This window comes from Anomaloglossus baeobatrachus, chromosome 3 (assembly GCF_048569485.1).
Source record: "Anomaloglossus baeobatrachus isolate aAnoBae1 chromosome 3, aAnoBae1.hap1, whole genome shotgun sequence".
Classification (NCBI taxonomy): domain Eukaryota; kingdom Metazoa; phylum Chordata; class Amphibia; order Anura; family Aromobatidae; genus Anomaloglossus; species Anomaloglossus baeobatrachus.
Window position 1 is genome coordinate 554,132,226 of NC_134355.1, and position 12,976 is coordinate 554,145,201.

Genomic DNA, 12,976 nt, shown 5'->3' on the forward strand with positions numbered 1-12,976 from the left:
AAGTAGTCCTTGACAGAATTGTAGAAAAGTGCCATGCAGTCAGGGCCAGAAATATTTGGACAGTGACACAAGTTTTGTTATTTTAGCTGTTTACAAAAACATGTTCAGAAATACAATTATATATATAATATGGGCTGAAAGTGCACACTCCCAGCTGCAATATGAGAGTTTTCACATCCAAATCGGAGAAAGGGTTTAGGAATCATAGCTCTGTAATGCATAGCCTCCTCTTTTTCAAGGGACCAAAAGTAATTGGACAAGGGACTCTAAGGGCTGCAATTAACTCTGAAGGCATCTCCCTCGTTAACCTGTAATCAATGAAGTAGTTAAAAGGTCTGGGGTTGATTACAGGTGTGTGGTTTTGCATTTGGAAGCTGTTGCTGTGACCAGACAACATGCGGTCTAAGGAACTCTCAATTGAGGTGAAGCAGAACATCCTGAGGCTGAAAAAAAAGAAAAAATCCATCAGAGAGATAGCAGACATGCTTGGAGTAGCAAAATCAACAGTCGGGTACATTCTGAGAAAAAAGGAATTGACTGGTGAGCTTGGGAACTCAAAAAGGCCTGGGCGTCCACGGATGACAACAGTGGTGGATGATCGCCACATACTTTCTTTGGTGAAGAAGAACCCGTTCACAACATCAACTGAAGTCCAGAAGACTCTCAGTGAAGTATGTGTATCTGTCTCTAAGTCAACAGTAAAGAGAAGACTCCATGAAAGTAAATACAAAGGGTTCACATCTAGATGCAAACCATTTATCAATTCCAAAAATAGACAGGCCAGAGTTAAATTTGCTGAAAAACACCTCATGAAGCCAGCTCAGTTCTGGAAAAAGTATTCTATGGACAGATGAGACAAAGATCAACTTGTACCAGAATGATGGGAAGAAAAAAGTTTGGAGAAGAAAGGGAACGGCACATGATCCAAGGCACACCACATCCTCTGTAAAACATGGTGGAGGCAACGTGATGGCATGGGCATGCATGGCTTTCAATGGCACTGGGTCACTTGTGTTTATTGATGACATAACAGCAGACAAGAGTAGCCGGATGAATTCTGAAGTGTACAGGGATATACTTTCAGCCCAGATTCAGCCAAATGCCGCAAAGTTGATCGGACGGCGCTTCATAGTACAGATGGACAATGACCCCAAGCATACAGCCAAAGCTACCCAGGAGTTCATGAGTGCAAAAAAGTGGAACATTCTGCAATGGCCAAGTCAATCACCAGATCTTAACCCAATTGAGCATGCATTTCACTTGCTCAAATCCAGACTTAAGACGGAAAGACCCACAAACAAGCAAGACCTGAAGGCTGCGGCTGTAAAGGCCTGGCAAAGCATTAAGAAGGAGGAAACCCAGCGTTTTGTGATGTCCATGGGTTCCAGACTTAAGGCAGTGATTGCCTCCAAAGGATTCGCAACAAAATATTGAAAATAAAAATATTTTATTTGGGTTTGGTTTATTTGTCCAATTACTTTTGACCTCCTAAAATGTGGAGTGTTTGTAAAGAAATGTGTACAATTCCTACAATTTCTATCAGATATTTTTGTTCAAACCTTCAAATTAAACGTTACAATCTGCACTTGAATTCTGTTGTAGAGGTTTCATTTCAAATCCAATGTGGTGGCATGCAGAGCCCAACTCGCGAAAATTGTGTCACTGTCCAAATATTTCTGGACCTAACTGTATATCTGAATATGGACTATGAGTTGGTTTTAATGTCTGAGTGTTCTATTTATTTTTAAGATATTAACTTTTTATTCTATCATATCTGTACTCAATTGATGCATCTTTAGAGTACAGGTAACGAATAGCCAAGATGTTTTTTGATTCTATATAAAATTTGGAACATAAACCCATTGCAATCACATTAGCTGTGAATGTTTCTAAATCAACTCCCTACGGCTCCCACAGGCGGGCGGGGAGGGGACTAAATGTGTGTATATTTACCTCATTTGTATTATGAGTTTATTATGTACCTGAAGAAGGCATGAACTGCCGAAACGCATTGTACAGTTTTAATTTTATTATATTTTAATAATTAAAAAGATCAGTCATTATCTCCAGCAGATTCAGTTCTATGCCTCTGTCAATCTATCAGCTGAAATGAGCGCGTTCTGACTATTTCTTTTGCATATTAATCCTACCAAGGTGAGAAAAAAAAATGACACTAATTTCCAGGACCGCTGACGCACTTCTGTACTCCGCTCTTCTTCTCCTGCTGGTCTCTTGACTTCACCCTCCAGGAGATTCTGTAATTGCAAGAACAATATTCTATCCAAGCTGGCTTTTCACCCCCTGCAGGATTTTAATGCCAGCAGAACTACAGTGGGCTTATCTGGGTACAAGGAGTGATGCTGGTTCCAGAAATAGGTATGATTTTTTTTTCTCCCTTTAAGGCCACATCTTGAATATGGGATTCAGTTTTGGGCTCCACATTTTAAAAAGGACATTCAGAAGTTAGAGTCAGTTCAAAGGCGGGCAACTAGACTACTACAAGGGATGGAAGAATCATAGAATCATAGAATATTAAAGTTAGAATGGACCTGCTGGATCATCTAGTCCAACCCCATGCTCAAAGCAGGATTCACTAAATCATCCGAGACAGATGTCCGTCCAATCTCTTTCATTGGAACCCTATGGAGCTCGAAATTCCTGGGACTTCTAGTGTTAAAGACTTCCATTGAAGGAGAACTCACCACCTCTCGTGGCAGCCTGTTCCACTCGTTGATCACTCTCACTGTCAAAAAGATTTTTATAATATCTAATCTGTGTCTCCTACCCATCAGTTTCCTCCCATTGCTTCTAGTCTTTCCTTGTGAAAATGAGAATACAACTGATCCCGCTACAGTGTGACAGCCTTTAAGGTATTTGTAGACAGCTATTAAGTCTCCTCTCAGTCTTCTCTTTTGCAAACTAAACAATCCTAAATCCTGTAACCGTTCCTCATAGGACATGGTTTGTAGACCAGTCACCAGTCTGGTCACTCCTCTCTGAACTTGCTCCAGTTTGTTGATGTCTTTTTTAAAATGTGGTGCCCAGAACTGGACACAATATTCCAGATGGGGTCTGACCAAAAAGGAGTAAAGGGGGATAATGACTTCACGTGATCTAGAATGTATGCTTCTGTTAATACATCCTAGAATGGTATTTGCCTTTTTTGCTGCTGCGTCACACTGTTGACTCAAGTGGACATAAAATTGAGATAAATTATACAGTGTCCCTTTAAACGTCTCACTAAATAGGGTTGTACTTGTTTTCTATGTGTTTAGTTGTTGTTGCCACTTAATTATTCATTGATATTTTAATGAAAAGATGCATTATACACACACACACACGTATTCAGTAACTACTTTATTTTTTTATTTTATTTTGTCCAGAATGCAAACACTTGCATTAACTTTGCTATTTTACAATTTTACAAACTAGGTATAAAAAGACCATAAATAAAGAAGATAAGTTATGCGTACCTAAGTTCCAGGGAAGAGGAACCAGTTACTCCCCCCTTTGCCAAAACAAAGGCAAAAAAAATTACAAATGAAACAAAATTGGAAAACATAACAAGTCTAAACAATGTGTGAACCAAGAAAAAATATGCTCTGTTAGAATATTTTTTTATTCTTTTTTTTTCATTTTTTAGTAGAAGCTAAATTAATTTTCCTCATTTGATGTGACAAAAAAAACTGCTAAATGTCCCTTTTCCTTTTTTTTGTCTTTTCTGGTTAACGTTTGGTGGGTTAGGTACAAGTGAAAAATACTGCTAATAATAAACTGGATTATTCTTAATATTTTCTATCATAACTGGGCCTGAAGCATCATAGGGCTCAATTACAAGCATGGAAGTTAAAAAAAATCCCATTAGAATTTGGGTATTGCTAAACTCTTGAAATTACATACAGTTTTTGGCAGTAACACAAAATACTGATCCTTATGCATGTCACTCCTCACTTGCAGCAATGCCACAAAGCGCCATCCACAGAGATGTGAGGGGCTAAAGCACTGAGTGTCAATCTGTTGAAAAATCTTGACGACTTCCAATGCCGTTGTATGATTCTCCAAAGCCAGCAATATATCTCAATGTTTTAGACTTAACGACACTTGTTGAAAGGACTATTTCATGTAATGGAAGAAACCCCTTATGAGTGATGGCACCTTCATTGCTGACAATGCTCTGAACGTCATTGGTTTTAGGAGATCACATATGGAGGAAGGGAATCTATAGGGAATTCATTAGGATTTGGTGATAAAACTCACTAAAGATGTTCTGCAGGCCCCTGGACTGCCCGACATTCCTAGTTCTCCATTGTGGCCAGTCTGCACAGCACATAGGTGAAGGAGGTTAGACAAAGACAACGGGTTAAGCACAAAAACATAAGTTTATATATATAAAATTGATTTTGGCCTATTATATATATAAACTTAACTGGCAGCTCTGTCTGGTTGTCACTGGTACCAGTAAGATGCTGAAACAGATAAATTGCATATTTTTATGTAGAAAGTAAAGTCATATTACATTACAGAGGCTGTTACAGATGAGTAGCAGGCCTTGACCAGAGTAGACCATCCTTCACTACCTTATGGGATAACCCATAATGCACAACTGGCCCATCCCAAGCTGGGTCCTTTGTTAAGGTTAGTTTGGCTGATAATTTGCTCCATGTCGACCTTGCCGTTTGTCCAGAATCCTTTATTCCACAAATGATCCTCTTATTCTTTGCAGTGTAAGAAAATCTCATCTGAAGTGCCTCCATTCCCTTTTACTGAAGAAAATAAAATGGATAATGCTGAGTGGCCTCAGTAATACCATTAACTAAGGCAAGTACAATATCCCGGCATGAACACATGGCATCCTTAGTAAACATCGGCTGGCCTCCGTCGCCGGCCTCATAAGAGGCAGACCATAGCTGGGTATGGAGTGCACGGGAAGACCTGTAGGACGGTTTGGAAATTTATCTTGCTGGAGAAAAAGCAGCTGTGCCGATAAGACGGGAAATCCACAGATCCATCCATAGTTTGCAGCCACATTCTGTCTTCACTGGAATGGTGTCTCCAGACCTTGCCATGGATGAACGAAGGACGTTGAGTGCAGTTTTCTAAGAAAGAAAAAAAGCAGCAAATCGTGAGTGTCTTCCGTTTACAGTGAATAAATTCCTCCACGTAATTCAATTACGACTACAAATGTTATCTAGGACCATAATCAAACTACTGATGTTTGAGAATTTGATGATTTATATCACTCTCCAGCAACTTTCCCAAATGATTGTTCCGATAAAATAAAAGCCTTCCCGAAAATTAAAACCGCCTGTGATATCTGAGGGAAACATGATACAGCTGGGGAGAGAAATAAGATTCTTTGCCTCGCTGTACTGCCTGAAAACTGAATCCTTGGAGCAAGATGGTGCTTTCAGGAGTTCATACAAAACAGCCATGGTGCAGATGGTCCGGCAATACTACACCATAGGAATTGAAAACATACCTTCATATGCTTCTCTACATTGCGGCCATTAGGTAGTAGAAACACACTTCCATCCTTAACAAGGAACCCGGTTATATTCTCTGAGTTAGCAGATGACCAAAAAGCCACCGGTTCCTTAAGATTTCCAATTACAGCCAAGAAGTAGCTTTCAAAAGACCGCAACAAAGGTCTTCATCTCCAGCAAAAGATCACGTACTAATTCCAGTTGTCCACACAGATGGAAAATTAAAAAAAAATGCTTGCACCCATTCCGAAAAGATGTCCATGTGACACGCAAAAACAATCCACGGAAATAAGTCTTGTATAAGGTATGAATCAAGCAACATGAGCGTGCCCAGTCCACTTCCAATGGTTGTCTGTAGCTTCCTGATGTATGATCTACTGTAAGTGTGGCACAAATGACTACATTTTTGTGTTGTTTTTTTTCTTTTTTTTTTTAATGGGTTTCACCTCACGCCTTAAAGTCTGTGTCCAATGAGGTGAGGCTAATAAAAAAGTGCAGTTCTTTAATTAAAGTGCATGGATGAGGTAAACTAATTTTTTCAAGAGTTCTGAGAGAATCTTTGCCCTGATGCACTGATAATTCAGACAGGAACCATCCTGCCTTGCATCTGTTGCATCTGGGTCCTCATTCCTTGAACACTGCTCAATATCTTGTTCTGGTGTGCGGGAGAAGTGATCCCAATCCGAGTTAGGTCACTATACAAAAAAAAATAAATATAATATTATTATTAATAATAGTATTAATAACAACATCCAAGTAGTGATCTGGCAGTTGTGATTTATATAATAATAATAATAATAATAATAATAATAATAAAGATATTTAGATCTAATAATCATAATAATGATAACAATAATAAGTCACCAACAAGTTATCTGGCAATTGTGATTTCTATAATAATAAGTATGTTGATAGAATAATATCAATAATAATAACTAATAATTATTAATAATAATAAAACAGTGATCTGGCAGTAATAATAATAATAATAATAATAATAAAAAAAAAACATAATAATTACCAACTACTAATCTGACAATTATGAGTTCTATACTAATAATAATAATAATAATAATTCAATTTGTAGATTAATAATAATAATAATAATAAGAATAATTATATATTTAGATCTAATAATCATAATAATGATAACAAGCAGTGATCTGGCAGTAATAATAATAATAATAATAATAATAATAATAATAAAAACCATAATAATAACCAACTAGTTATCTGACAATGAGTTCTATAATAATAATAATAATAATTCCATTTGTAGATTAATAATCATAATAATAATAATCATCATCATCACCAAGTAGTGATCTGGCAGTTGTGATTTATATAATAATATCTAATAATAATAATAATAATAATAATAATAATCATTACCAACTAGTTTTCTGGTAATTGTGAGTTATATAAAAATACTTATAATAAATAATAATAATCCCCAAGTAGTGATCTGGCAGTTGTGATTTATATAATAATAATAATTATTATTATAATAATATCTAAAAAATAATAATCATCACCAAGTATAAGAATTATTTTTATATTAAAAAATAGTAATAGCCAATTAGTACTATGGCAATTGTGATGTATATAACAATAATACTATTACTAATACTTATTATTGTTATTATTATTATTATTATTCATAGACAACTAGTGATCAGACAGTTGTGGTTTAGATATAATTCATTATATTAAATAATAATATAATAATAATATTTTAATTCTTCATGTTCTTACTGCCCTGAAGACCCTAACAATACAATACGTATTATTACACAACTCACATAAATCACTGAAACACTTACTCTTGGTTGACATGAACAACTGACTCCAGGTTGTTGTACCCCGCTGCTGTAAAGTTATCTTTATATCTGTCCATTTTAATAGCTTGCAGCCAATCTACCACAGAGACCACCTGGGACCATTCAGGCGAGCTGGGGTCCAGAAGAGCTGTGTTTGTTCTGGCAGTGAAAATAAAGAGTATTAATCAAGTGCAGCGAGCATATTCCATGTAATGTTATCCCTAAGCAGATTAGACAATTAATATAGAAATAATGTCACCATATATCAATGCTACACACATCCTATAAATCTCCCTCTGCTGATAAACAAGTCTTCTACCAGTCTAAGTTTTGGTGTTTAGTTTTTTTTATTTACTACTTTTATATCATTTTAATACTTAGTAGTAATGGCAGCATGGACAGTGCACTGACGACTTGCCGACCATGAGCATGTGACTGCTGTAGCCAATCACTATCCTTGGAGTTCTTGCGCTAACCATGCTATATGGTCCCATATAAATTATGCTCTAATCAGCCATCATGTACTTTCACTGTGAATGAGTTCAATATAAGCAGTGTAGCAGCCCAATCATTTAGATCCTCAAAAAGTTCTCTATGAGCAGACAAAGCCTTGGCTCGCAGGGGAGATAATCCGCTCGTTAATCAAAATGTTCCTGAACTGGCTATATGATGGAATTGGACAGAATAAGGGGGTCTTTGATGTTGGGTTTGAGGAATGTAATTCTCCCCAGTTCCCTCTGTGCTGGATCTTTGGGGTAATTGCTTTAGCAGATTCACTGCCGTGATTAGTAATATATCCTGTAGTTGACGCTCAATAAGGCCAGGCAACTGCTGTGGGTTTTTTACTCATACCGAGAGAGAAAATAAAGGTTTCATTTTTTTACTTAATTCTAGGAATAAAGAAAAATCAGACCCTATCATATTCTAAAAATATCACAGGTCCCGCAGGTAACTCTCCCCAAGTTTTCATCACTAGCATAGTAACTGACTGCGGAGCAGGGAGCCGCTGGCTCATGTTGAGGTATGGCCTTGCTATGCTCTGGTTAGAGGATCAGGTTTCGGAAATGCTTTTACCAAAACTTCTTTTTAGTCATTTTTTTCCCCCCTACACTTAACCCCTGTAAATCTGTATAGAACTACAGGCACAAGTTAGACGCTTAAAGTAACATGGAATTGCTTTGTTTTAACTAAAAGCTCCAATAAATTTTTTAGCCAAGGCTTCTTCTTTGCAGCCCAAGGGAGTCAGCCGGCTTTCTAAAGTATCCGATCAATATCCATAAACACAGATACTTAAAAGTCTGATCAATGCAGTTACAAATGTAAACTGATCAGAGACTGATTCAGGGTCATGGGAAAGGGGGAATCACTCCTGTTATACTTAACTAATAATGTACCAGATTGCTGGATATTGACAACTTCACCCCATGGGGACTATTAACCAATTAATACTGAATCGTGGTCATCAAAGGTTATCAGATCTTGACTACACTAAGACTGTTACCTTGAGCCTTCCAGTCCGGTCCTTTTTAAACTATTTGGGTTTCGGATGAGTTTGTCAAGCATGCTGACTATCTGTCCAAATTTTGGCCGGTCACTGCGTTCCTTCTGCCAGCAGTCCAGCATGAGCTGATGGAGAGCAATGGGGCAGTCCATGGGAGGAGGGAGACGATATCCTTCTTCTATGGCTTTGATGACCTTCAAAAAGAAATTGACAAAAGTATAAATTAAAAATAAATAATCTTAGGTACAGGTAGATTTAGCTGAGAGTTGAGTTGATCTCAAAAAGTTCTCTGATCTCAAAAAGTTAATTTGGCAATCAAAAAAATAGCATTGCTCTATTAGTGAGCTTCAATTATCTGGAGAATATCACTTTCTAGCTTATGTTTCAGGATGTGCTGACCAGATGACCCCCTTATTATATATCCTTGGCTACCTCCCCTGCTAGTAGACATGAGCGCATCATATTTCCAGATGCACCTGGCCAGTGTCTGCGGGGTCTTCCAAGAAGACAACATCTTGGTATGAGTGAATGGGATATAAATAACTCCAGAATAGAGGGAAATTGTACACAATGCAGATTCCACATATATATACTATGGGATAGCACATTGAATGCGATACTCAGGGAAACATCAGAAAAAAAAAAACAATCTTCTTCCTTGTTATTGTGTATGAGAAAATACAACGTTGGTTATTTCCCGTCATTATTCTTAGGTTTCAGAGGGTCATCCGGAGACAGCTGTCTGAATACGATCCTTATGAGGCTTTACAGATGGTACACTTAAAAAAGATATGCATAATTTAAGAAAGGCCATTTAAAGAATTATTTTTTTTAATGGTCCCTAGAGACAGTCATTTAATTGTCTCAAAAGATAATTAGACTAAGCTCATTGTGCTTTACAAGCCGCTTCTCCCAGTGGTGAGTGGGTAATGACACATAGACCATCGCTGTTATATGACTTATACTGGCTATAGCCCGGGATTTATGCACTGAGGTCATATCATTATATAACCGGGATTCTGCTGTGACATCACCACTGAAAAGTCTAATTATTAGAGAAAGATCAACCCGTGAGTCACAGCAGTATCAAAGGTGAAATGTCAGCTCTCATTTCAAAGCAAGGTACCAAATAGTCAGCATAGAAATTACTAAAAAATGTAGGGCATTATGAATATGAACAATGCTGCTTACATCTTGATTTGACATATCCCAGTAAGGTCTCTCTCCGTAAGACATGACCTCCCACATAACAATTCCATAACTCCATACATCGCTAGAAGATGTAAATTTCCTATAGGCAATGGCTTCAGGTGCTGTCCATCGGATTGGGATCTTTCCTCCCTAAAAAATACCAAATGTAGTCCATTGTTAAATCATTTACACTTGTTGCGCAAAGTCATTTATTGATCAGGTAATCATCGCCATATGCATGGTATATGGCCTAGCCTTACTAGTTCTTTGTTCTGTCAATACAAGTATGTCTATATATAGAATACTAAGGGGTACTTTGCACGCTGCGACATCGCTAGCCGATGATAGCGATGCCGAGCGTGATAGTACCCGCCCCCGTCGCACATGCGATATCTTGTGATAGGTGCATAGCGAACATTATCGCTACAGCAGCTTCACACGCACTTACCTGCCCAGCGACGTCGCTCTGGCCGGCGACCCGCTTCCTTCCTAAGGGGGCGGGTCGTGCAGAGTCACAGCGTCACACGGCAGGCGGCCAATAGAAGAGGAGGAGCGGAGATGATATGGATGTAAACATCCCGCCCACCTTCTCCCTTACGCATTGCCGGTGGACAGCGGGCGCAGGTAGGGAGATGTTTGTCGCTCCTGCGGCTTCACACACAACGATGTGTGGGGCTGCAGGAACGACAAACAACATCGTACCTGCGGACGCACCGACATTATGAAAATGAACGACGTGACACAGATCACCGATTTTTGACTGTTTCACGCTCGTTCATCTTCTCTCCTAGGCTTTACATGTTGCGACGCCGTTACCGGCGCCGCATGTACATCACTTTCGATTTGACCCCGACGTTATCGCAACGTACAAAGTACCCCTTAGACTGATTGTTATTAGTTATTACATTTAGCCTGTCTAGTCTATCCGAGTATATATATATGCTGTACTGTGCAAAAGTTTACTTAGGGGTGGAAAAAGAGCTGCAAGGTAAGAATGCTTTTAGAAATAGAAGCGATTGTAGCAGAGTTTGGCCGGCTTCACACATGCGATTAACTCGCACGAGTGCAATGCGAGAAAATCTCGCATTGCACTCGAACCCATGTTAATCAATGAGGCAGCTGTCCAAATCGGACTGAGAAAAAAATGGCAGCATGCTCCGTTTTGGTGAGTTTCTCGCACGAGTCTCTTCATTGCAAGTCTATGGGTGCGTGAAAAAAAAAGGATGTCACACGGACGGCACATACACCCTCCTAGTGACATCCGTTTTTCTCAATACATTTCACGCATGTAGCAGAGAGCACTGTAAATGCTCCTGTACATAACAGTACATGAATAGCAGCTGCTGAGGGTAAAAACTGATTGCACACTGACAGCACACTGATGAAATGTGAAAAGAAATCGTCCAACTTTCTGGCATGAGAATCGGACTGATTTTACACTCGCAAGTGTGATTCCAGCCTTTGTCTGTTCCTCACCTACACAGTTGTTTCTGTTTAAGACCAGTGGTTCTGGCACAATCAAAGTTTTTAGATTTAGCAATGCAGCAGAGATGAGAAAGCTAACCACACCCACACCAGGTTCTCCATGTACATTGTCAATAGACAGTGAGCTGCTTATCACAGGAGGGGGATGTCGGACTACTAGGCATGACACAATCTAGTCCAAGCAATAATACAAGTAAACAGCAGGCAGTTTGATAAGAGACTATGGATGAATGCTTTGCTTTAACCCCTACAGCATGCTTTATTCAGATTACATAGCAAAAACATGCGGACAGATTCACTTTAATGATTTTTTCAATCTACACATGAAAATAATGATCATTATCCCATTAGTATAAGTGTTAATCACACACATGACTGAAATCCTGCAAAATCCCTGGTGTGCAATGTGCCTAGAAGAATTAATGCTTCTTTGAAGGCAAAGGGTGGTTACACCAAACATTGATTTAGATTTCCCCTTTGTATGTTGTGAATTGACAGAAAAAAAAACTATAAACACTTCTGTTTTGAAAAGCATTCTTACTTTTGCTGGGTACTTTGTACTATACTCCTCGACATTGAATTCCCACCAAGGAAAAGGATTGCTAGATATGTTAATGAGGTGCAAATGATGAAGAAATGGTAACAATATGTTGGAAACAGATCGATTTACACAGTATTGAGTATGAGCACCATGCACAAAATTAACCCTCCCTTTCACGGTTTGGCTGCTATCAATGGTACAGTGGCATGATCATTATGTCCCAGGAGACTAATAATATCAACATGACAATGCTAGGCTGCATACTGCTTGTGCTACTGTGAGCTGTCAGGTGTGGACTAAATGTGCTACCATGGCCTGCAGTGTCTACAGAGTGGTCTCCCATAGAACACATTTGGTTGTGTCATTGCTCGGTAATTGGTAAGGGAGCTGCCAACAGTGGATCTTGATGATCTACCTGAGTGTTTTCAGCTTGGAAGAACATTCCTCAGACAATAATTCATACCCTAATTGATACCATACCAGTGCATGTATTTCTCCATGTGGTGCTCATATTCAATACTGAAAAAATCTAAATTAGAAAGGAACAAATCCGAGGTTCGTACCCAACACAGACTTTTCCCAAAAAACAGAGTTTGGGTTTTTTTATGTATGCAAACCACTCTCGTGAGTATCGCTGTGCTAGGATACGCTCGGTGCTCAGCCCAGTACGAGCCACTTGCGGTGTTTGAGTGCACTGGGGGTAATAACAGCATGATCGGATGTAGTGTGTACCAAACAAAAAAAAATGGAAAAATCTCACCCACCCTCCCCCGGTAGTCATCTGCTTATGGCTGGCTGTATGTGGGCGGAGAGACGAACTGCCCAATTAGTGACTTCGATTGAAGTTGAGGTCAAGTCCAGGTCCAGAACAGAACTTTATTTAAAGTCCGGCTGAACCCACCGAGTCAAACTTCAAAGGGTTCACTCATCTCTACTCTAAATGCTTTGTAAATTT

At 38.8% G+C, this 12,976-nt stretch overlaps 1 protein-coding gene across 1 annotated transcript in view; it reads right to left on the reverse strand.

The window, feature by feature from the left end:
• Positions 1 to 3,344: 3,344 nt before the first annotated feature.
• EPHA4 (EPH receptor A4) overlaps positions 3,345 to 12,976 on the reverse strand; it is an 88,593-nt gene continuing 78,961 nt past the window's right edge. Inside the window, exons 14-18 of the mRNA XM_075340817.1 lie at positions 9,996 to 10,145; positions 8,805 to 8,998; positions 7,307 to 7,462; positions 5,480 to 6,178; positions 3,345 to 5,096 (exon numbers count right to left, since the gene is read on the reverse strand). Of these exons, the coding sequence (XP_075196932.1) occupies positions 6,064 to 6,178; positions 7,307 to 7,462; positions 8,805 to 8,998; positions 9,996 to 10,145 (615 nt within the window). The 3' untranslated portion in view covers positions 3,345 to 5,096; positions 5,480 to 6,063. The remainder of the gene's footprint in view (positions 5,097 to 5,479; positions 6,179 to 7,306; positions 7,463 to 8,804; positions 8,999 to 9,995; positions 10,146 to 12,976) is intronic.